General features: G+C 59.2%; 5 protein-coding genes across 5 annotated transcripts; 1 reads left to right on the top strand and 4 right to left on the bottom strand.

The window, feature by feature from the left end:
* Positions 1 to 328: 328 nt before the first annotated feature.
* Positions 329 to 3059, bottom strand: VTJ83DRAFT_2040 (uncharacterized protein; the record flags this gene model as incomplete). The annotated part of the gene is made up of 2 exons (XM_071008267.1): positions 329 to 345; positions 1385 to 3059. 2 exons carry the CDS (start codon positions 3057 to 3059, stop codon positions 329 to 331), a joined length of 1692 nt encoding a protein of 563 aa, XP_070868580.1.
* A 1854-nt stretch (positions 3060 to 4913) lies between these two features.
* On the bottom strand, positions 4914 to 5742 carry VTJ83DRAFT_2039 (uncharacterized protein; the record flags this gene model as incomplete). The annotated part of the gene is made up of 3 exons (XM_071008265.1): positions 4914 to 5121; positions 5185 to 5383; positions 5550 to 5742. The coding sequence occupies 3 exons, from the start codon at positions 5740 to 5742 to the stop codon at positions 4914 to 4916; spliced, it is 600 nt and encodes a 199-aa protein (XP_070868579.1).
* A 2247-nt stretch (positions 5743 to 7989) lies between these two features.
* On the bottom strand, positions 7990 to 11295 carry VTJ83DRAFT_2038 (uncharacterized protein; the record flags this gene model as incomplete). The annotated part of the gene is made up of 3 exons (XM_071008264.1): positions 7990 to 8446; positions 8540 to 9807; positions 9889 to 11295. The coding sequence occupies 3 exons, from the start codon at positions 11293 to 11295 to the stop codon at positions 7990 to 7992; spliced, it is 3132 nt and encodes a 1043-aa protein (XP_070868578.1).
* A 3545-nt stretch (positions 11296 to 14840) lies between these two features.
* Positions 14841 to 16159, bottom strand: VTJ83DRAFT_2037 (uncharacterized protein; the record flags this gene model as incomplete). Its single annotated transcript, XM_071008263.1, has 4 exons — positions 14841 to 14993; positions 15101 to 15251; positions 15436 to 15559; positions 15937 to 16159. The coding sequence occupies 4 exons, from the start codon at positions 16157 to 16159 to the stop codon at positions 14841 to 14843; spliced, it is 651 nt and encodes a 216-aa protein (XP_070868577.1).
* Positions 16160 to 20854: 4695 nt separating this feature from the next.
* Positions 20855 to 22387, top strand: VTJ83DRAFT_2036 (uncharacterized protein; the record flags this gene model as incomplete). Its single annotated transcript, XM_071008262.1, has 1 exon — positions 20855 to 22387. One exon carries the CDS (start codon positions 20855 to 20857, stop codon positions 22385 to 22387), a length of 1533 nt encoding a protein of 510 aa, XP_070868576.1.
* Positions 22388 to 22860: the final 473 nt, after the last annotated feature.

Genomic DNA, 22860 nt, shown 5'->3' with positions numbered 1-22860 from the left:
CCCCTTCCACTCAGGAGTACAACGCCGCCAAGAGCACAGGAAACCCGAACCGTCATATCCAACCAGGCGCTTGCCAACCAACCAACGATCCATACGAATAGACGGAACAATTAGGGGTGAGACAGTCAAAGATGGAAAAAGAGAAAACCGGTCGTCAGTTGAAGTGTCTCGTCAAGCCCGCGTATGTGATAAGCAAGGAGGAGGTATGTCGTCCAGGTGAGAAGTGCCTCGTCCCCTCCCTGACCAGCTCAGAGCCTCCCTTCGATGTGTCTGGCTGACGGCTTCTGAAGGAGACCTTGGCGAGGCCCTCTCACTCACCAAGTCATCTTCAGTAACGGCGCTCATCTATCATGTGAAACAAGATTAATCAGGACAGGTTACTTTTCGGCAAATAACCAAAAGCGGAACAAAATGTGATGGTGTCTGGGGGCCAGCCACAGTGCCGGACCAGAGCATGCGAGAAACGTTTGACGACCAATCGAGAAAGACCGTGCCTTTCGGGTATGCCGCAGAGACAACCCGACCGCCAAGCTCGTGAATCCTTCCTCGTAAGAAACAAGGATCGGGACTCGAGGGTGGTGGCGTGTCTCGTGCAAGCGTGCGGCGGCGGTGGTGGTGGTGGCGTGCGAGGGTGGCACGGACGAACGCTGACGGTCCTCGAGAGATTTGAGAGCGCGAGTTCGCGGCACACGCCGAACAAGCGGTCTTGCAATGGGAGATGCGCGTTGGCAGACAGAGTGACAGACAGCTGGTCTCTCCTAGCCGATGGGGTCTGTATGGTGCAACTCTCCATCCTCCCGAAAGAGGAAGAAGAGGACGGGGAGAAATGGCAACGGCGGCGGGGGCGGGGGCGGGATTGTGGCTCAGATGGTTGAGGAGGAACAACCAAGACAACGGTAGGTCCTCACCATCTAGTTGCGGTCCGAAGAACGCATAGCGCCGTATGGGTTCCCGTCGACATAACGGGGTCCATCGTCGTTGCGGTCGGCCTCTGATGGCGACGTCCAAGAGTCAGCTGTCGTCCGCCTGCCGAGATCGTTGGAGCCTTGACCACCGGCCCTGCCGCTCGCCAGAAGCCTCTCTCGCTCTCGACGTCGCCTTTTCCTTTCATGCTTCTCCAGCTTCCATTGCTTCATCTCTTGCCTCAGGTCGCTCGCCTCCTTCACCTCCGAGATGGCGCCCTTGATGCCGAGCGCCGCCATGGCGACGGCGGCGGCGTCGACGAAAATGGCGTTCTTCTTGAGCTTGGAAGCCTGCTCCTGGCTGATCTTGCCCTCTTCCAGGGCCTTTTTACGCAAACGTCGCTTCTCCATGCTCTGGTAGACACTGTGGCCCGCGTGGATGGTCGCCACGGCTGCAAGGGATGTGGTCACGATTTGCTTACCTCTTAGTTTTCTTCCCTGCTTCCTATCGTCGTCCGAGTCTAGCTCGTCCCCGGAACCACGTCTCCGCGAGCGATCTCGTTCGCTCCGGCGGGAGTGGTCATCGTCGTAGCTGTCCCGTCTGCGCCGTTCGCGCGAGCGGTCCCTGCCGTAGTGGTCACGGTCGTCATCTCGGTATCGCCGAGAGCGACCCGAGTCCTCGTAATCGTCATAGCTGCGGCTGCGGTTCCGGTTCCGATCGCGGCTCCGATCGCGGCTCCGGTCGCGGCTCCGATCACGGTCGTCGTCGTCGGGGCCGTTGCCGATGCCAATCCTGGCAAGACGGCGGCGGGCGGAGTCCACAACGCTCCGGCTCCGGCTGCGGTGGCGGCGGTCTGGAGAGCCGTCCCGGCTATCGCGCGAATCGCTCCGGCGCCGGGATCTTGATCTCTCTTCGTGGCTGTCGATGTACTTCTTGGCCCCGAGGGCGCCGAGGCCTGCCGTCGCAAGAGCAGCGAGCCCGCTCACGCCACCGCCGCTGCCGTCCTTGGAGCGCGCGCGGGAGCGGGAACGGGAGCGGCCCGTCTTCTCGTCCATCTCGATGTTCTTCTTGGAGCCGTGGATAACGCGATTGCCAAGCAGGCCACCGAGCACGGCCTCGGCCAGGCCTGCCTTGCTGCCGGCCTTCTCCGAGTCCTGGGCAGCATCGAGCGTGGCAGCACCCGCGGCGGCGGTGAGGATGCGCTTAGCTTTCTCGCCCTTCCACGAGCCAGGCTGCTTCGAGATGCGGAAGGCCTCGGTGGCACCGGCGATGAGCGAGGCCATGGCGGCCTTTTGGATCTTGCCGGCGGCGTCGCCCTTGTCGTCCTTGTCGCGGGCACGCGAGCGGGAGGGGGAGCGAGAGCGGGACCGGGACCGGGACCGCGAGCGGCTGCCGCGGCGGCTCCTGGTGTCGGACCTGTCCTTGTCGTCGCCCTTGCCCGCGCCCGCCAGAGCCTTGACGGCGCTGCCGAGACCGGCGGCGGCGAGCGCAGCCTCCAAGAAGTTCTTGTGGCCCTTCTTCTCCTTGGTGCTCTCTTCGTCGTCCGAGTAGTAGCCATGCCGCTTCTTTTCCTCCTTCTCCTTGTGCTTGTTGTACAGCTCGGTTCCCGAATAGCCGGCCAAGGCGCCGGCGGCGCCGAGGGCCGCGGTCGCCAGGAGGTTCCGCTGGACATCCTTGCCGTGCTGGCTCGCCTCGCGGCGGTCATACAGCTCCTTCCCGCCGATGGCGAGAGCGGCACCCGTGATGGCGGCGATGATCTGCTCCTGCTTGGAGATCATGCGGGCCTTCTTCTTGCGCTCCTCCTCGTAATACGCGTCCGTCTTCTTGCGGGACCTGCTGTCGTAGTCATCGTGGCCGCGGTTGTACGTGGAGCGGCGATCGTCGTAGTCGTCGTAGTAGCCGACATCGCCACGGGAGCGGTGCAAGTCCCGCTGAGAGTAGCCCGGAGGAGGAAAGTCGCGGCGGATCTCCTCGACGGAGAGGTCGCTATCCTCGCGGGAACGAGGGACTAGGTCGCGCGACGTCTGAGCATAGACGGTCTCGCGCGACTCGTAGTAGCGTGGGTCGCGATCATCGCGGCGTTCCTCGCGGTGGTAGGAGCGCCGTGAGGAGCGCTCACGAGGGATGTCATAGGAATCGTACGAAGCCATTACCATGCGGCAGTGGGATGGAGGGTGGTAACCTGACAGTCGGGCAGCGGTCGCGAGCACAGGGAGGAGGTTTGATTCAAGACGTCTGCGGGGCTCTTTGCTGGCGATACGAAGGATATCAACGGGCTGCTGGATGTTCGTCTGGTTCTGAGGGGTGTTTGGATGTTTGGCGGAAGAGAAAGGCGGCAAGGGGTCGGAGGCAACCGGCAATGTGGGATGCGTAAGGGGTGATGCGTGATGTGCAGAGTGAGGTCAGAGGGTAATAGCGGGGTAACCCGCGAGGTAAGGCAAGGGAATAGCAGGAAGGCTGCCTGCCTAGGTGGGCTGTGTGGGCTTGGGAGGAAGGCTTGGTTGGGAGCGAGAGAGAGCGGGGGGCAAGGGCTTGCCGAATGGCGGAGCGGGGAGGGGAAGGAGGAGGGGGGCGGAGTGTATTGATGCAATGGATAGAGTGGGAAGGAACCTGAACCTTGGAAGAGCGGGAAGGATGATGGATGGGGTGATGAGCAGCCCGTGAGACCCGTAGAATGGAAAGAGTTCCCTCCCGGTCTCTTCGAGCCCTTCGGCTGCTGCAGGTTGGACGCCCGGTGTTGGCCCTTGACGTTGTTGGCTTGCTATCGGTCTCTTAGAGACCCGTCCCCCCACCCCCCTGGTCCCTCGTCCCAAGTCCAACAGCATCAACCCTGAAACACCAAACCTAAAGAGGGGAGCGAAACTCTGTTGAAGATTCCAAGAGTTCCACCACAAACGAGAGAAAAAAAAAACGGAGCGGATCTCGAAAAAGCAGCCAAGACTTGTAACTGCTCCATAGGCCTCGATGACGTTCCCCTCTGCAACCTCACCCTCGCTCGCCTGTCGGTTGGCCACCTGCCCAGGCGATCTGGCCAGGCTTTCGGCCAGGCGTCCAGCGGGCGACGATCCCGTCGCTGGGTGGCCTCGGATGGAAACCGGGTCGCCAAAAGACCATGACGTTGCCTCTACAAGTAAAAGGACATGGGCCGACTGAGAATCATCTGTTGGCCTCTCTAGAACGTTTCGAGGACCTTAGAAAACCGGCCAGCCTCCCCACCCCGTGTCACCAAACGTCGCCAAAGCACTCCCATTTTTGTCTGTACGCTAGGTCCTGTGGTAGCACCAGGCCATCGAACCACACAGCAACCTCGCCCGGCTGGACCTAGCATGTGTGATGCTGCGTAAGAATCCAGGAGGTCCGGCGTGATCCACCACCAGACACTGGGCCATGAGACCCAACGCCCCGCCTGACCGGGCACGCGGGCGCCACGGAAGCGACAAAAAGACCACCATGTGACAAATGAGAAGGCTTGACGAGGCCAAACAACCGGAGAGTGTGCGTCATGACTGGGAAAGCACGAGAAGGCCGTTGTACGGACCCCTCTTCCGGTCTGTCCGTGGCGTGGCTGTGATGCATCAGCCACACACGAAGCCCGCCGGAGCTCGCCTTCGCCCGCGAACAGGTTGCCGCACCGTTATGATGTCATGGGAGCCCAGAGGGGTCCATCAGCCACAGAATGCACCCACACCGCACAACCGCAAAAGCACATGGGCCGCTGGCGATGTCGACATCACCGCTCCCAAAGGGAACATTGATGGATGATGCCTGAATACCTAGGTTATTACGTTGGACGGAATGGAATGTACCTGATGTTGACCAGGCAATGCGCGCAGCAGTGTGTTCTTTGCATCCAGAAGAGGATAGAACGCTGCCAACCCCGAAATTGCTAGACTCTCCGGCCCCCCAACCCCAGGCCGCCGAGGTGTCTTTTTGGATATCAAGTCTTGCGGATCCCCTTCTGTCATGCTCGAGCAACGTTGCCTTCGCCCTATCCATCTTCTTCATCACCATCAAGAGCCATTCCTGAAATCATTACCCGCCCCGCTGCTGCCTCTCCGGTCACGGCCATCGTCGTCGTCGTCGTCTCCCTCCCCTTGGCCGCCTTCGTCATCCGAGCCGGACTCTCCAGAGCTGCTACTGCCGCTGCTGCTCTCTTCGCTCTCCGACTCCTGGTCGAGCTCTTGATCTAGCCAACCCGGGGGTAGCATTTCCAGGGGTCTGGGGCAAGACGAGCCTTGTCAGCAGAGCCATGCATCGAACGGAATCCCGAGGGAAGCTCACTTCTTCAGCTCCGGATCCACCGCGATGCCATTCTCCTCGAGTATGTCAATCAGGCGCTTTCGCTCCTTGAGCAGCTTCCGCAGGTGCAGCAGCGTCGCGTGCAGCACGATGCCCTCGGAGCGCGCCTGGCCCTGCAGGCCGGGCACAATCTCGCTCAGCCGGTCGAACCCTTCGCGGATGGCCTGGCGTCGTTTTTGTTCTAAAGCACACAGGCACGCACGCACGCACACACACACAAAGAATGAGCCACTTCTCAATGACCACGCTATGCAATATATGATCCAACCTCTCCGCCTGCCTGGCTCGACCCAAAGTCCGGCAAGGCAAGAAGGGGGATTTGCGAAAGGGACTCGCGGAGCACTCACCTGATGCGATATGATTGGCCTTCTTCTCCAGGTCTGTCAGCCTCGGCCTCTCCCTCTCCTCGCTTCCTCCTCCTCTTCCGCCGCCACTACCTCCTCCTCCTCCTGGTCCGCCGCCGTCTCCCGAGGGCGACCCAGAGGATCTCGCCGCCATGTCGGTCCGGTCTGGTGTGATTGAGGGTGCGTGAGTCGTCATTGTTGTCGCTTTCGTATCTCTTTGATCCGTCTCTCCGAAGACTTTGGCTGGGTGCGCCAGGAGTGAGAGGTACGCAGGGCGGCTCGGTGCGACGAGCGTCTGCCATCCGCCTGGCTCGGCGCGATGACGCAGGACAGAGAATCACCAGAGAGCAAGAAAATAAGAAACTCAAAGGTTGGTGGCAAGATACGATTTGAAATCAGAAAGAGAAAGATCGAGCGAGACCGATTTGTCGTTGCCGTCGTTCGTTGTCAAAAGTTCTGTCAGAGCACCTCGCAAGGGACTTGATGGTTACAAAGTGAACTTGGAGGGTGCCAAGTTGATGATCGGCGGCATGTGACTGATGAGACTGGCTGGCGGCGCTGGTGCAATCCAATTTTTGCGTTCGCGTTGGCGTCCCTTGTTGAGTCCTTGTCAGACATGACGCTGCCTCTGCCGACTCTTGGGATCCATACTCGGCGAAGAACCGATGGAGATTTCGAAGCCGCGGTTCAAAACAAAATGACGAGTCGGCGTTGAAGACAACGGCTCCAAGTGAGAGGGCCCAGGAATGTGGTTCTCTCTCTCTCTCTCTCTCTCCCAATCTGCTCCCCCGTCCTTGGAGCGTGCCCCTCAAGTGGGCCTCGGCACGCCGGCCCCACCCCCAAGAGCCCGGGCATCCCGTCCTTCTCCTTTGGTAACTAAATGTAACTAATGTGAACTCATCGCCGCCGTCGCGCCGTTGGGTGAAGATGGTGACACCCCTCATTTTCCTTTGCTCTCACAATGCCGACCAAAACCAAAGCAATGCTTTTCTTGTTTCATTTGTTTTGTTTGTTATGTCTATTTATACACCTTTGATGACAAGCCAAATTGCTTTTATCTTCCGCGCTGCTTGGGAATGAGGATTTGGCGCAGTTCCGTTACAAGAGAACAAACGATGAACAAAGTCGCAATGTGAAGCAGAAACAAGCCAGAAGGGGAAAAAAAAATCTAAAAAAAAAAAAAAGAACTGTGTCGTCCGAGTTCCCCCATGTCACATCCATTTTGCCTTGACACCATCATTCATGAAGAAAGCCCCCCCTCTCCGAAAACTCTCTCTTTTCCTTGCCAACCCCAAACGATGCCCTAGAATGTTAAAGAGCCATGGCCATGCTGAGAACGCCAAGCCGCCTCGCCGTGAGTTCCCTAAGAGACTCTGCTTGTTGGGCCCAACATGCTTTTTCCCAACGAAGGAAAAAAAACTTGGGAACGCCCAGCGTCGATGACAAGTCGGTCGATGCCAGAGCAGGCTGCATGTCCTGCCAGAGGGACAGTCGGCATGCCGAAAGTGCCTGCCACCGAAGTCATCGTGTGTTGCCTCCAGGTTGGTGACTGAATCACCAGGCGTCGCCGCGTCGCATCGGACTTGCTGAGAACGCCAATGTCCACGTCCATGCCGGAAGGAAAAGCGAATCGTGCCGGGGTGAGAAGCCAAAATCCTCGACAAATCCTTGAAAAGTGAAAAGATTAACCCCCTTTCGCCTGTGGGAAAGATCATGCCAGAGGCGCCGTCCAACCCCTCCACCCGCCGTGGACGTGATGAGAGCAACATCGCCAACCCAACCCCCCAACACCCTTCAAAGGTCTTTTTTTTTGATTGCCGTTGTTCGAACGCCTTGTCCCTGCCGATGCTGCCCCTGCCAGCTCTGGCTCTGGCCCCGTCACCCGAATGTAGACTGACAGAATGGAAACTGAGTCAATGTTGCCGACGCTCCACACAGACGAGAACATCGAAGTGAAAATCGAGATCGAGCGGCTGTTGATCATTCTCCATAAATGTGATGGCGGATGAAATCGCAAAGAACGAGAAGGCCATCATCGCCAACGGTTGTCATGGGCCAAAAACGAGCCATGTCTGAAGCGGGATCGCCAGGACATGCCTGCTGCCGTAGCACCCGCGGTTGCCACATACCGATCGGTCAACGGTGCCATTACCCCAGCTCCCTCCCAACCGCCCAGCCAAACAATGAATAGGGAGTTTCTCCCTTCATTGAGGTTCCAGGGCATCAGAGATCCCAAATGAAAGGGTTTGGTTTTTTTTTCTTTCTTTTGTGCTTTTGAATGAAAACAAAGTCCGACATGCAGCTCGGGGCCCGGATGAATCGAGGCCGAGTCGTGTTTAAAGATTGCCGCCCTTAATGTATTCCGAGTCAATGAGTGTCGAGACCATCCTGCAGCTGTCGTGGGAAGTCTCCATGGCGAAATGCCAACTTTGCTGATGGCAGTTCAGATCGCGGCCGCGCCGTTTCCGCCGAGCCTGCGGTTCAGCTCGACAGCCTCGTTCATGTGCGCCGTGAAAATCTCGGGCACCGCCCGGTCTTGAGGCCAGGGCTTCCGAGCGTTGCTGCTGAGGAGGAGCTTGTTATAAAAGTCCAACAGGTTCTTGAGGCCACACGTCGATGGGGTCTCGCGGGAAGCGTCCTCGAGCGCAAGGCTGCGGAACTCTTGGTAGACCTTGGCGTTGAAGTCGTTGAGCAGCAAATGAGACCAGAACTTGTACAGCTTCTGCATCTCCTTGGGCGTCTCGCCGTCTTTCGCGTTCCGCCGCTGCTCAAGGGCCGCATTCCGGATCTCGGTGTACGGCTTGCGGTCGGTCTGGCCCGCGGCCGAGGCGGGGGCTTGGCCATCCACCCAAACGATGTCGGAGCCCGCGGCAGGCTCTGCGGTGGTAGACTCGGTGGCACTGTATCCAGCGTTAGAGGCGGCTCCTTTTCCGTTTTTTTTTTTTTTGTGGTTCCGACGATGCGGAAAGCGAAAGGCGGATTCCGGGAATTACCTTGAAGCATCGGCCGCAGGCGCGGGGACGCCGTTCTGAAGGCTGTGAGGAGCATCGGAGACGTACCCTGCCACGCCAGCCTCGCTGGACGCGCCAGCCTCGCCCTTCTCGCCGTCGTAGCTGAGGACGACCATCAGCTTCTCCACCTGGGAGTCCGGGAAGTTGGTCATGCTCTCCAGGGTGACGGGCGATTGGGGAGGAGCATACTCGGGGACGCCAGCCGTCAGACGCGTCTCGGGGGCGTGATGGCCGTTCACGGCAGCGCCATTCACCGCCGCGGCGTCATAGGGGGCCCCGTTGGGGAAGGTGGGCGAGAAGATTTGCCCGTCGGCATAGGCCGGGAAGCCGCCGGCAACAACGGGGGGGTAGGGCTGGGGGACCATAGGGTTCGGGAAGGGGCCGGCCATGTGGGCGTCCGGACGGACGTAGGGGGTCCAGGTTTGGGGACCATCGTTGCGGAAAGCCTCCTCCCGCTCGCTGGGGGGCAAGACGAAGGGCTGCCACTTCTCGCGGGCACGCAGGCGCTCGATGCCATCCTCGCCGACTCCGAACTCGATCTTGTCCGAGAGCGAGCAGACGAAACGCACCAGCTCCAGGTCCTCGGTGACCATCTTGACGCGCTTGAAGTTGGCGATGGTGGAGAGGTGAACAAAGCCCTGGCCATCCATGTGCTTCCGGAGGTAGTAGTCCTTGCACAGGTTCTCGACGGAGAAGTAGTACTCGATCTGCGCCTTGAGAACGGGGATCGAGACGTCCAAGACGGGCGGGTACATGTACGGCTGGTATTGGCCAACGGCGAAGTCGTTAACCTGAGCGGCCGCCTTGGGAGGGAACCCGGCAGGAGCATGGCCGTTGCGAGCGGCCGACTGGCCGGCCCACTTGTTCCCTCTGCCCCTCTGCGGATGCCCGAACGAAGACGGGAACTGGTTCGCAAAAGGAGCCGTGCCCTGAGACGTGGGGCTCTGGCGGGATTGGAAGCCGTTTGTGGCCGGGAAATGGCCGTTGGCGGAGTACGAGGGCGACGGATGGTGGCCTGCCGAGTTGCCGTGGCCTCCACGCCCACGGAAACTGCCGCGGCCGCGCTCCGGACGGCCGTCGCGCGCCGGGAACTGTTGGCCATGGGCGCCGTCCTTGGCGAACTCGCCTCTGGCGGGGAAGCCGTTCCGATCTTGCTGGGGACCACGGGTGGCGGAGCCTTGGCCGTTCTCGGAGTTGGGGAAGCCGGTGTCGAGGCGGATATCGCGCGTCGCACTGGCTCTCTTCGAGGTCTGTTCGCGTGTCAGTCCCTGACGAAAAGAAGCGGCGCGACGATGACCGTGCACGGGCCCGTCCTGGATCGGCCCACGTACAGAGGGAGTGACGGCATTGGCATCACGGGCCGGCTCCGTCGCGTTGGCCGGAGCCGAGGGCTTCCGCTGGTCACGGGCAGCGGCATCGGCCGGGCTGCGCTTGGAAGCATGCGGCTGCTGGGGCTGGGCGGCGGCCCGCGAGACAATGCTGCCGTCCCGGGGCCGGGTGTTGGTGCCGGTCTTGGGGCCCGAGGTTCCCGCGTTGGAGGGCGTCTTGTCGCTTGCTGACGTGGCGGGGGTCTGGGGACCGGCGGCGGCGCCCAGGTTGTTGGCCTTGGCGGAGGTCGAGTCGCCGCGGCTGCCTCTCGGGGCGCTGCTGCGAGGCTTCGACCCCCGGATTTGGGGGAGCTGGGTCTCGAAGACGACCGAGGGAACAATGTCCAGCTTCTCCCACGTCTTCTTGCGGGCCGGTCCGGCCTCCTCCGGGGCCTCCTTCTCGGCGGTGTCGGCCTTGTCGGCCTTGTCGGCCTTTTCCGGCTTCTCGGCCTTGGTCTGCGTCTTCTTCGCCTCCTGCTCGGCGGCAGCCTTGGGGTCCGGCCACGACGCCGGGTCCGCAACGGGATGCAGGGCCACCGGGGCCTTGTCGTCCTTGTCACCGGCACGGCTGCCGCGGGGGCCGCTCCGGCGCGGTGCTTGATCGGCCTGCCGCGATCCCTCAGGCTTCTTCTGTGCCCACTTGGTCTCCCCGTTTGTCGCTGTGCTGCGCGATGCGGCGTCTGCCGGGGCTGCATCTTGTTTCGGCTCGGCGGGGGCCGAGTCCTCGGGAGTGACCTTGGCCTGGACGGCCGCCGCCTTGCGCGCCTCCATACGCTGGGCCCATGGGTTGACGGCTGGGAGCGGTGCCTCCGTCAGGACGACGGGCTTGGGCGGCTCCTTCTCCTTCTCTGCGTCCTCTTCAGCGCTCTGGGCGCTCTGGGCGCTCTGGGCGCCCCGGGTATCCTTGTCGCTGGCACGGCCCCTCTTGCCCTTCTTTGCCTTCTTGCCGTCCACGCTGTCATTCGCGCGAGAGGTCCGGCTGGTGGAGCGGGATGTCTTATCATCGCTGTAGCTCCTGGTTTGTGACCGATGCTCGTGGTGTTTCGCGCCGGAGGGCCCCGAGGGCTTCTTGGACGCTTCGCTAACGGAAGCCTCGGACGAGGCCGAGTCGGCAACAGAGGGGGCTTTTGAGTGCGGCTTAGACTGACGGTCTTCGGCCTGCGGAAGGCTCGGCTGCTCAGTATCACGAGGATCGGTGTTTGTCGAGGCGACCGAGGGCGCTGTTACTGAGGTGGCACCGGTAGAGGCGTCATCCTTGACTTGGGATCCCGCTGTGGAGGGGGGGGCGCTAGACGCCTCTTGCTGCTGGTTGGTTTGGGCGGCAGGCCGACCGCGCGCAGCTTGCGCATACGAGAACGGCTGGGCCGACATTGTGGTGGTGGGTTCAGTCGATGAATGCTCGACGCGAACGAACCGATCTGGCCGCGCGGGCGAGAAGCGATGGGGGGGGTGGACGCGAGAGCTCTTCTAGAGCGGTTGTCAGACGCAGACCGCGGTCCACAGACAACCAAAAAAAGAAGAACACCCTAGCAGCCAACCGCTGGGGAACGAGTGTAGCTGTGCAAAGGGGGATGAGGGAAAGCAGTGGTCGTCAGAGGGAACAATGGGGAAAAAAGGAAAAAGAAGAAAAAAAAGGGCTGTGTGATTGGGGATGAGTGGGGGATGGTTTCTAAGGGCGAAAGAAGAGGGTGCGAGTTTTGTGTGTGTGTGTGCGTGTGTGTGGGATAAATTTTTCTCGGCTCTCTCGTCTGCTAAGAGAAAAAACGGTGGAGTTGGAGCGCCGGACGGCACCTAAAGTACCAGCATTCGCACCGGGCCGGTCGCTGTAGATCTAGTCTCGTGCAGTGGAGCGGGTTGCCGTGTAAGAGAAAAAAAATCCAAGGGAAAAGTCGGATGCCCTGTGCTCAACGGCCTGGGAGGCAAAGAAGCAAGATGGCCAGGAACAACACAGATGATGGCGGGGGGTTGCAAAAAAAAGGGTTTCGCTTCTCTGACGGTCAGGTCAGGCAGGTTTGCTGTAATCCTCCTGCTCAACCTGGAAACCTAGGGAGTCTGCAGACGGCGGTAATGCATCGGGGTTTGGTGATTGCCGGCACACTGGACGCTGGGCCTCAGAATGACGCGCCGGAATCCTCCACTTTTTTGTCGGTGCACTGGTTCACAGACCCGGGCCCTTTCATTGGAATCCAGGGCAACGGCTGCCTTTTTCGGCTCGGGTTATTATCTGTGGGAAACTTCGGACGTTTGTGCTTTCCGCCCGGAGCCTGGAAGGTCACCCGATCTGGGCGGCTTGCCTCCAGCGTAACGGTCCCGTCACCGATCGACCTTCTTTCATACACCGGTACGGCACGTCAATCCTGCGTCAAAATGCAAGGCTCAAATCGATCATCTACTATAAACATGGCTTTTGGGCTTGTGCCACGCTCCGAGAAGCCATTCCGGCATCCAGGCGATGATCCCTCTTTTTTTTTTTTGTTTCTTAAACATCATTCCCCACAGCCCACTTGACGACCAGGCATATCGATAACCGATAGCAGGGGGGGCCCTGTACCGTATCGTACGCCACAACGTTATCGATTGTGTAAGAATCGCGGGGCTTTCCGGCCGGTCAGCAGCTGTCGATCCTGTAGGGTGGTGGTGCTGGTGGTGCACTTCTTCCATTGCACCTCAACCCAACTGCACGGTGGACGCTTATGATAGGACTACCTCCATACCTACCATGGCCACGTCGCCCCCCCTTGTGGAAGAACTTTGCGGTGTCGGTCTTTGTCGTAACACCCAGACATCGCACTGGCGCGGATTTGAAAAGTCTGTGTGATAATTTTTTTTTTGCTTGCCTCTCCCCCGCTTGTGCTTGGCAGGCTGCGGCCCGGAACACAGAGCAACTCGGGCGACTCAGGAACCGCGGCGGGAGGAGTTTGAAGCAATTTCCGCCATGGTGACATTTCTTCTGGGAAAAAGCATTTCCCAAGGATGACTGATCTGGGATCACAATCCGGTCGCCTTGCATCTTGGTGAGGAGACACTAGCCTGCCCATCTCGGCGCTGGCAAATGCCGCAAGCCTCCCCTTAGGCCGGACTGACGGAGGTTGACTTTCATGGAAGCAATGGTGACATTCCTGGAGGCAACCAGGGGCTGTCAAAATCCCTAACCACCCTGAGCCCACCCTTCCATGGTTTCAGACATTTCGAATAACCAAGGCAGGACCTGACAAGATGCTTCGAATCAGTTGACAATCTTCAAGATGGCCTTGCTTGGAAATGCCTGTATCCGTGCATCTCAACCCCAGGGGCCCTGCGCATCGAAGGTTGTTTCACTGGGGCGGAAGCACCGAGAGGGGCTGGCCTGTGACTGAAGAATACGAAGAAATCCCTCGTTCGAAACCACCGCCGATGGTTCAAAAGCCGTGACATGCACCACGTAAGCCGGCTGGGACGAAACGAATGGCTGTGGGACCCGGCCGGTGCCTGTTTGTTGTGTGTTTCCAGACTCTCTGGCTCTGGCTTGACCTCAAGGCGTTGTGTTAAGACGCTGGCATGGGCTGCTGTCTGACACCTGACTCACCTAAATAAGCACCAACGAACACAGGGAGCTCAGCACACAAACGAGGGCTGGTTCTGAAAAGACAAGCGCCTTAGGAAGACTTATGTCACCTTATGTCACACTCACACCATTTTCCTCATCATTCTTAGCGCCAATATGCAAACCAGATTGCACTTACAATACGCGGTTCTGCTGCTGATGAAAATCGACATTATTACCATTGGGACGCTGGCTTGGAAGTGCGGGGAACGGACCTCGGGCGAGAGGGTCCGGGTCGCCAAGCGGGGTCCGGAGTGGGGTTCCGCGCACCAAGCCTTGTCCCGACCAATCCGGCTGTGCGGGGACAGCGGGCTCGTGCAGCGCGTACCCGAAGATTTCCAGGTCTGGAAGCCCGCTGCCCCCCCCCCCCCCCCCCCCTCTTCCTTCTTTCCAACCTCACGGGCATCTCTTTGACTGAGTGTTTGTTTTACACAAGCAACTGTGCAGCAAGTACCCCTTTCACCGGGCCTGCCCCACTTCCCGTCATTAGGTGAATCATCCAAGTCTCCCACAAGTCCCTAGGGGCCTGAGGCCTCATCTATCCGTCCCTGTCACGCCGAGCACCGGGGCGGCCTTAGTTTCATGGAGACCCTCAGAGCAAACCAGGCCATTGTATGTAAGCCAACGCAGCGCAAGCGCGGAGATGCGTGCTGCCAACCTAAGACAAAGATGCGTCTCGACACCAAACTGCACAAAAGAAAGTCGTTCATTCCGACATGTCTTGATGCACGTGGAAACGCTCGCTATTACAGACGATCCAGAGACAAGCGCTGGTCATCCTACCTTAGGGAGGCAGGTAGGTAGGTAGGTATCTCTTGTAGGTAATGGGGCATCTTACGATAAGACACAAGGACTCTTACCGGTGATGTCCTCGAACCAAGCTTCACCTTCAAGAGAAGTGTAGGCGTGAAGTAGATTTCCGCCTGCATTTGGCCTTAAGGGCTCTGCATTAAGCCGATCCTACAGAGTATGGTGGGGCATATGACCCTTCCTGATTGCACCCGTTGACCTTGCGGTACTCTGCAACCATGACAGATTCTGCGATTTCGTGGAATCGCACAATGCATGTCAAGAACCTCAAGCAGTTTGCAATTCGTAGCAGAGAATCGCGGGGTGCGGAATGGGGATGGTATGAAAAAAAAGCAAACACGAAACTCATCCTTACCAATCAACATGCAACACGCATTTTCGGTTCTCATGCCATGTCATGCTCTCACATAGTCGCAGCAAGAAAACTGTATATTGGCAGATGCGTAAAGGTACATCAGAAGAGTAGGCAGACAAACAACATGGGTGTATACGGATGCAAGGCTTGCCCCAGCTACCTCCCTACCTAGCCCGATATCCAGTTTGCAGCCTGGCTGGCACCAAAGTTGCCCACCATCCGCAAGGCGCTGGACCCCATGGGGAAATAACTCACAAGATACCAAACCAGAGACGCCAGCTGGATGATACCCGCCAAGAAAGTTAGGATCGTGCTTTGCAGCTATTGTACGGGTGGAGTCAGCGTCTGCTTGCGGGACATCGAGCGACCGAGTTGCTCGCTGGATGTGACAAAAGGAGCGGGCAGGCGGATGGAGCTTGTGGACTTACACCGATGGAAAAGTACAGCGTAAGCGTGAGCGACCCGAAATACGCCGCGGTAAACGGCAGCCTTGGCCCAGAGGCAAGGTGTTGGAAGTACGCCATGGGGCCCATAACGGCCGCAAAAGATGACAGGAACAGGATCGAGCCCAGCGTCCATCTGTTTGTTGAGCGTCAGCCGTTCTGTTAGAAAACCATCCGCCAGGTCGCCCGAGGCGGCCGCGCTCCTGGCCAGGGGCACGTCAGGGAAACACCCCATTGCCGTACCGAGCCACATCATCCAGGCTGGCCTAGATGGGTATGCCTCGTGAGTCATTGGGTGAAAAAGGGCGGTAGGCACTTACAGGACAACCAGCTTGCGCGGTTTCCCAAGAGAAATGACAGGAAACAGGAAGAAGCAAATGGAGAAGCAGGCCAGGGCGCCGAGGTTGCAGGCCGCGAAGATCATAAGACGATCCCACCGGCTCACTGTGTTTCGGCGACAACCTTGGTTAGTCTATCGACTGCTTGAAGTTATTCCCGCGAGGCAGGGCATGGCAGGGCAGGGCGAGTGCAGGCTAGGCCAGGCCAGGCCAGGCCAAGGCAGGGAAAGGATGTTGATAGAGGCACAGAGGGCTGTCAGCCCAGCCCACGCGGCTCTGCCTCCTGAGTGGGTCGTCCTGAGACATGGGCATGCGGACGGGTGCGGACGGCGGGCACATGTCCTTCGCATCGTACATACTTCCGGGAGGTCCCCGTCTGCAAAGGGCCGCAAGGGCCGCGAGGTCCATCCGGCTGGGAACGAAACGGGGAAACGAACCGGCTGGGGGCGTTGAAGGAAACCAAGAAATGAGAGGCTGACTCACAGGTAAACCACCCTTCCTCGTCCTGGCGGGTTGGTGGTGGAGGCACCTGACTCTCCGTCGTCGGCAACCGAACATAGCCACGGTCGCCTCCAAAAGGATTCAAAGACTGGAGTTTGGTAAAGAAACCGGATTGCTGGGGCGCGGTAGTGACGGGGTAATCGGTATTTGCCCGACGCGACCAACCCAGCGAGTTGATGGACTCGCGGAACGATGACGACGCCATGGCTCCCCCTCGCCCACGCTCAAATGTCGTATTCGTCCCCGATGCTTCCCAACGGCGAATGGTGCGTGTGTTTCGTGCTCTCGGGAATGACCGCGGGTGGTATTCCTGATGTCGTCGGATGCGTCGGGGGGTGACGATGGGGAAACTCAAGTCACCGGGATGGGTAGCAAGGGATCGGGACCCGACGAGGCTGTCGCAAGGCCGAGTGACCACACCTGGGAAGCGATATGGGTGGTGTGGGAGTGCGGAACTAGACTGAACAAAGTTAACGTCATGTTGTTGTCTTGAGATGCAAAACGGGAGGGCAGGCCCTAAACGCGACGGGCGCGCTTGGACGGGGAAGGCTTGGGGGGGCGGGTGCAAGACGACCGTTTGGCGCCGTCCGCAGACCCAAAAAGTCATGGGACGAGCTCACATACTACTTGTCCCCAAGAGATAGGGAGGGCCCGGCGCGGGGGCGCAGATAATAGCGGGTTGGATGTCGCGGAGGTTGTGTTGGAGACCTAGGGCGCCTTCCTGAGGTCTCGCCAATAACTCTCTGCTTGGCGTTGGGCGAAACGGTCCCGTTGGGCCAAGAGGCTTGAATCTCGGGAGGCGAGGCTGATGGATTGCGAGCTAGGCACAGGCTTCGTCGTATGTGCTAGGTACTCGGTAGGCTTGCGATCGAAGTGGTGGGTGTTGTGCTGCTGGGCGGCCAAGTCGTTTGGGGGAAAGGGGAAGAAAGCTGCTACCGTTTGAAAGTCCGCCTGCGCAAGTCGCACCAACGCACCCGCAGCCCAGCCTACGTATTGTTTGGAAAAGTGGGCCCGTCTCGACACCCACTTTGTCGATCTCAGCCATGTGATTGGCTTTCCTTTCACTTAACAAGTGACAATGGTGGTCACGGACCGCACATGGAGGGTTTCATCAGCAAGCAACCTTCAGCAAACCAGAAGTTTTGGAGACGGGAGAACACATGCGATTTATGCCCATCCAGATGACGACACACGGCGTCAACACGTGGCCCCTCACTTGGCTCCATCTCTGGTGGAATGGCGGAGCCTTAGGTGGACGCTTGCTCTCTTCAGGGTTCTGGCGTCTCAGAAGGCGGCGGCCTCCGTTCACTTACATAGCCCGGCCCGAGGCCCGGCTTCCAGGTTCTCAGGCCGACCCGTGACGCTTCGCTTCCAGGATTCCGGTCAGGGCAAAATGCATGTTGATGAGCCTCGACCCAGGGAACCTGTCAACCTCGATGAGCGGGTTGACTCTTGTCGCCCGGACCCGTCTTTCTCGGTGAGGACTCCACCAGGTGCCCCTGGCTGCCTAGGAGCGCAGGCTGCAACCAACTTGATAAAGAACACCGAGGAACTTACGGGAAGCGAGGCTATGCCGACAGCAAGGCGTGTAGTTGGCAGGTAGGCCCCATGGAGGGCCTGGTGATAGCGAAAGCGAAAAACAAAGCCACAGCCGGGGTCCTCAAGCTGCCGGAAAACGCCCCAGGGTGATGTTAACTCGGTACCTACCTTACCTGTACCTATGAACCAACCTCATCAACGAATGTGTTACGGTGGGCAGAGTGGTGGGCATCCGGTAGTTGAAAAGTGCATGATTGCCTTGTGCACCATACGGGCCGCTCCCTCCACTGCGTCCTGCGTCCGCGTTGCCTATCTACCTAGTGAGCGTCGGGGGGGTTCTGATGTTGGCATCTGCTCCCATGCCGTTAACGGGCAATGGAAACGGTTTCTCTGACATGGCTTGGCACCATGGATATCGGGCTTGGTGAGTCCATGATGACGGAGTCACTCGTTTGAGTGCCTTGATTTCCTCCTACCTTAACCGACTACGACTTACACACCAACACACCAACACATATGCCTTGGTAGGTAGCTGAGCCCAGGCCCCCCCTCCCCCCCCCTCTTCCCCGTTCACCTTCACGGGCAGGATTCGGTGAAAGTGGAGGGTGCCCAGGCTCACCACCACCTGGAAGTTGGTCATCCACGATATGGACCTTCTGCACCCCTCCATGTCTCAGAGTTTGGAGCCCCACCACCTTTTTTTTCTCAGTTTGGAGAGAAAGTCAGGCGGGTTGCCTCGAGATGGAGCCCGTCCACCAAAATATTGGTCATCATGAGGCGCAGATGTCAGAGTCTGATCTGGGGATAAATACCGCCCATCATCCTCGCATGATCTTGCATTCAGTGATGCCTTTTGAGGTTTTCAGAGATCGCAGGTCCACGCGCCAATACCAACCGTCCCGTCGACTCTGCATCCTTAGCGACCAATCGGCACCTTCACCATCCCGCTAGAATCTCGATCCTCCACTCACAACCCTAGCCATCCCATCTCAGGGAAGGACGCAGCAACAGTCGACGCTTGCATGTGATCGTTGAGGATTAGCTCACCATTCCCAGATCCTGTGCTTTTATTTTTTTTTTATTTTTTTTTTTTTTGGCTTCTTTGGACTTCCAAAGCATCTCGTGCTTCTTGTTGGTCCCTGGCCCCCTTCTTCTGACCGACCCAACATTGCCCCGACTATTCGCGCTCCCAACCAACCTGGAAGGGCACCGGGACACACGGATCGAACACCCCACTTACCTGCTTGAGGTTGCATCTCGGCGACTTCCGAGTCCTGGCACGCCTGTCAAACACCACGCCGCCGTCTCGCTCCCACCCCGGACCAATCAGCACCACCCTGGTCGGATTTGGGCCTCCGTGGGGAAGAGGGGCAGACCGATCCAAGTTGATCTGATCCGCGCGCGGGGCACAGAGAAGGGAAGCTTGGTTCAAAAGACGCAACGTCTCGGGCAGGCAAAGGTACGCGGCCAGGTTGTTTGTGTTCGCGCCGCGGGGGAGTGTACCTACAAGACGGAGAGAGCATGCTCACATATTGAACGGGTGAAGAGCGAGAACAAAGTGAGAAGTGAGAGCTGTGCGTCACTCCGGATCACAGCGGGCACGTTTCTCACCCACCCCCCTCCCCCCCCTCCGACGGGTTCCAAATCGTGGTCGCGTATCCAAACGAACGACATTTATCCTACCTCGCTCCTCTCCATCCCCCGTTCGGCGAATGCGCCAACCCCCCAAAGAGGCACTCCGCAAACGCGACTGAGGTTCCCGACACCACCGCATTGCACTCAGCCTCCGCCGCCCATCCAGGACCATCGTTCCCCGGGCTTGATCCTGGGTGCTTGAGGAGGGGTATAAATACATTTTCTCCCTTCCCACGCTTTGCTTGACTCACCGCCTCCTGCTGGCTCACCTCGGCCTCTTTTTTTTGTAACCTTTGTTTCACCAGTGTGTACCTGAACCCTCCTTAGGCTCTCTTTGTTACACCACCCGAGTCACCGACGCCCCGTCGCTTTTGGCTGGGATCGTGGATCTTTCGGTTCGCGTATCTGCGCATCAGCAACGGCTGACCATCTCATCCCAACTACACTCGCAGCAACGCGGAGATCCCACGCTGCCGCTTGATCCGAATCTAAGTAGCAGACGAGCGCACGTTCTTTCTGCTGCTTGTTCCTCCCGCCGGCCACCCTGGGGCATAAAAGGCATCCCCACAAGCCAACGACCTACCGAACCCTCATTCCTCTTCCCCCGCTTACCGTCTCCCTTGTCTCTCGCCCCCCCCCCCCCCTCCCTCCCCACCGCCCGGTGCTCTGGGTTTTCTGGTTGCGACAGTAGGTTGCCCCAGCTTGGCAGCAATCCGACAGCAGCCATCTCCATCTCCAAACGAGGGCCTTTTCGCACTCACACCCTTGCTCGAAGCCACACCGTGATCCACAGCCAACATTCTCGGAGCAAATCTTGCACTAGGCGCGCTTTTCGGTTTGTTTTGCCTCTTGGACAGCCTCTGTTGGTTCTTGCCGGCTGTTTCTTTTTCTCTATATTTTTTTCACCTTTTTTTGTGCGCTCTTTGCACTTTCTTGAACCCCTTTGTTGGGACACAAGCCTCTTTCCCAGCTGCGCTCTGGTCGGGTCCATTTCCCCAATCGGGCTAGCCAGTCGCATTGTCAGCCCAAGCGTTTCTCCCTCTTCCCCTCGACGACTCGCCCTTGGACCAAACCAAGAACCGCCACCGCACCCTCGAGCGAGAGGGAGCCTGCCCCAACACACCCACCCTGTGATACGAGCGTCATTTGCGCTCAAGCCAGCGATTCCACGTCAGACAGAGAGAGAAGGCCACGAACAACAAACAACAGCGACATACATATATATATTTACATAAATATATATATGTATATATATATATCTTTGTGGACCGAGTTGCTCCTTTTCCCCTTCGCCGCCCCAGCCTGACCCGGGACCCTGCCACCCGCGCCCCGCCCGGCCTTTCCGAGACTCCTCAGCTTTTTGTTTGATGGAGAGTGGCCTGTGACACGACGTTCTCTCTTTGCCAGAAGGTGCGTTTGGAATACCTCTCCTCCTGTGCCCCCCCCCCCCCCCCCCGCTTCCGGTGCGCTGGCTTGGATTCATCGCTCCTGCGCCGTCCTCCCTGGCCCCGGCTTGCTTCGGCGCTCGAGCGGTAACGCGAGCTTGCCGTCTTATGACACACCAACAAAACAGGACACTGACCCGACGTTCCACGAGCACAGCTTCGAACCACACCGGCCTTTTTCTTTCCTCCTCGCCCTCGTTTTTGCAACGACGGCCATTTCAACTCTCTTCGCATTCGAGACACAACGCTCTCTCTCGCACCCTCAGCGGGCCTCTACCACGATGAGTTTCCCCGTTAGCGGGCACGCGGGCATCGACCCGAACGATCTTGCGTCGGGGAATTACCAGACATCCTTCCAGAACAACTTCAACAACAACGGGCTCAACGCCTTCTCGACCGGCTCGGCGGTCCTCGGCGATGACGAGCTTCTTGACGGCCTTCCCATGGACGCCCCCACGCCCCAGGACTTTGGCGGTGTGAACGAAATGGGCGTCGCCTTTTCCCATGGCGTCTACGGCTCCTCCCACCACGGCCTTCCCGTCGCTCAGCAGCCATACTCGAGCACGCCCGATGGCGACCCGATCCAAAGCCCGTTTGTCAGCAGCTTTGGCTACCGGCAGATACAGCATCCTCAGTCCTTTGGCGGTCTCAAGTCGCCGCTGTCGTATGCCGGCTCGCCTCTCGCCAACGAGATGAACGAACACGACTCCAACTTCCTCAACGCCCGGGCCCGCCTCGCCGGGGCGATGCAGCAGAAGCCCTCCAGCAGCCGCAGCTCGCTAACGCCGAAATCCGCGATACCCGGGGTGTCGGTCGGCGCAGAAGGGTCCTTTGCCCAGCCCATCCGGGCGCCCGGTGCGCATCACGACAAGTCGCACTCCGGGCAATGGATACAGACACCCAACAGCCTCTCCTCGTTCCCGGGCTCCGGCTTCTCCTCCCCGCTCCAGCAGGGTCTGCAAGGCAACCAGATCAACGATCTCATCATGAAGGGCGGCATCTCGATGCCTGCCAAGCTCGGCACGCCCTCGGCCACCGCCGCCGCTTCGCAGGAGGCCAGGCGCAAGCGAAGGCGTGAGTCACACAACCTCGTCGAGCGCCGGCGCCGCGACAACATCAACGAGCGCATCCAGGACCTCAGCAAGCTCGTCCCGCCGCACCGCCTCGAGGACGAAAAGATACGCAAGGCCATCCAGAACGGCACCCCGCTGTCCCCCTCCCTCACCGGCATCGGCGGCTCCGCCACCTCGGGCCTCGCAGGCCCCGGAGCGCGACGCGCGGCGGGCGGCACCGCAGGCAACATCACCACGGGCCTGCCTGTCGAGGAGAAAGACAAAGGCCCCAACAAGGGCGACATCCTCAACGGCGCCGTCAGCTGGACGCGCGATCTCATGTGGATGCTCAACCTCAAGCTGCAGCAGCAAGAGGAGCTCATCAACGCCCTGTACGAGCGCGGCGGCACGCTGCCGTTTGAAATCACCGATGATGAGCGTCGCATGCAGACGGAGCTTGCCGAGGCCATGAACCGCCTCGACGAGGCCACAGGCCAGCCCAGGACGTTTACGTACTCGAGGACGGCCGGGTCTGGGCTTCGAGTGCCGCATCACACGGATTACAAGGGCGATCCGCTCAACGGGAGCGGCTCCAACGGGAACGGAGGCCTGACTGCCCGTGGTGGGCAAGATCACGGATCGCTCAGCCCCGGAGACAGGGGGATGGCCCACGACATGATGGATAGCAACGAATTTGTGGACTTTGATGACGACGCTAGCCTCAAGGAGGAGGATGAGTTCAACATGGATCTGACGGCCTGATCATGGATGGCCTCTATACCAGGGACGGCCCCAGGGCTCCTCGGGCCGGGGGGGTGGCCGTCTTTGTTCTCTTTCCCCTCTGTTGCTTGATTCTTCCTTTGCACATTGGTTTCTCTACGAAGCGCTAGCGTCGTCGTCATCGTCGCCATCTTCGTCAACGACACCCACAAGGTCTTCCATCAGTTTGCGGGCTTCTTATCGGGGTTTTGTTTTGGCTGGGATTTCAAGGACAGGCTCTGCATTGCATCGTTCCCCCGCGCTTTTTTTCGGTTTCTTTTCTCAGAAGGGAGTATATAGCATAGCAGTGGTGGGTCGGTGGGTTGGTCGGTCGGTCAGGAAGGGCGTCCACACTTTGGTCGGGAAGGGCAGGGCATTAGCAACGGGGTGATTCAGGGGGAGGGTAACTGGGCTGTCTAGGTTTTTTTTCTTTTTGCCTCTCTCGATCTTTTCGGCGAGTTCCCTATCATGTTTCA

Source organism: Remersonia thermophila, chromosome 2 (assembly GCF_042764415.1).
Source record: "Remersonia thermophila strain ATCC 22073 chromosome 2, whole genome shotgun sequence".
Taxonomy (NCBI): Eukaryota; Fungi; Ascomycota; class Sordariomycetes; order Sordariales; family Chaetomiaceae; genus Remersonia; species Remersonia thermophila.
This window is presented reverse-complemented; position numbering and strand designations above follow the sequence as displayed.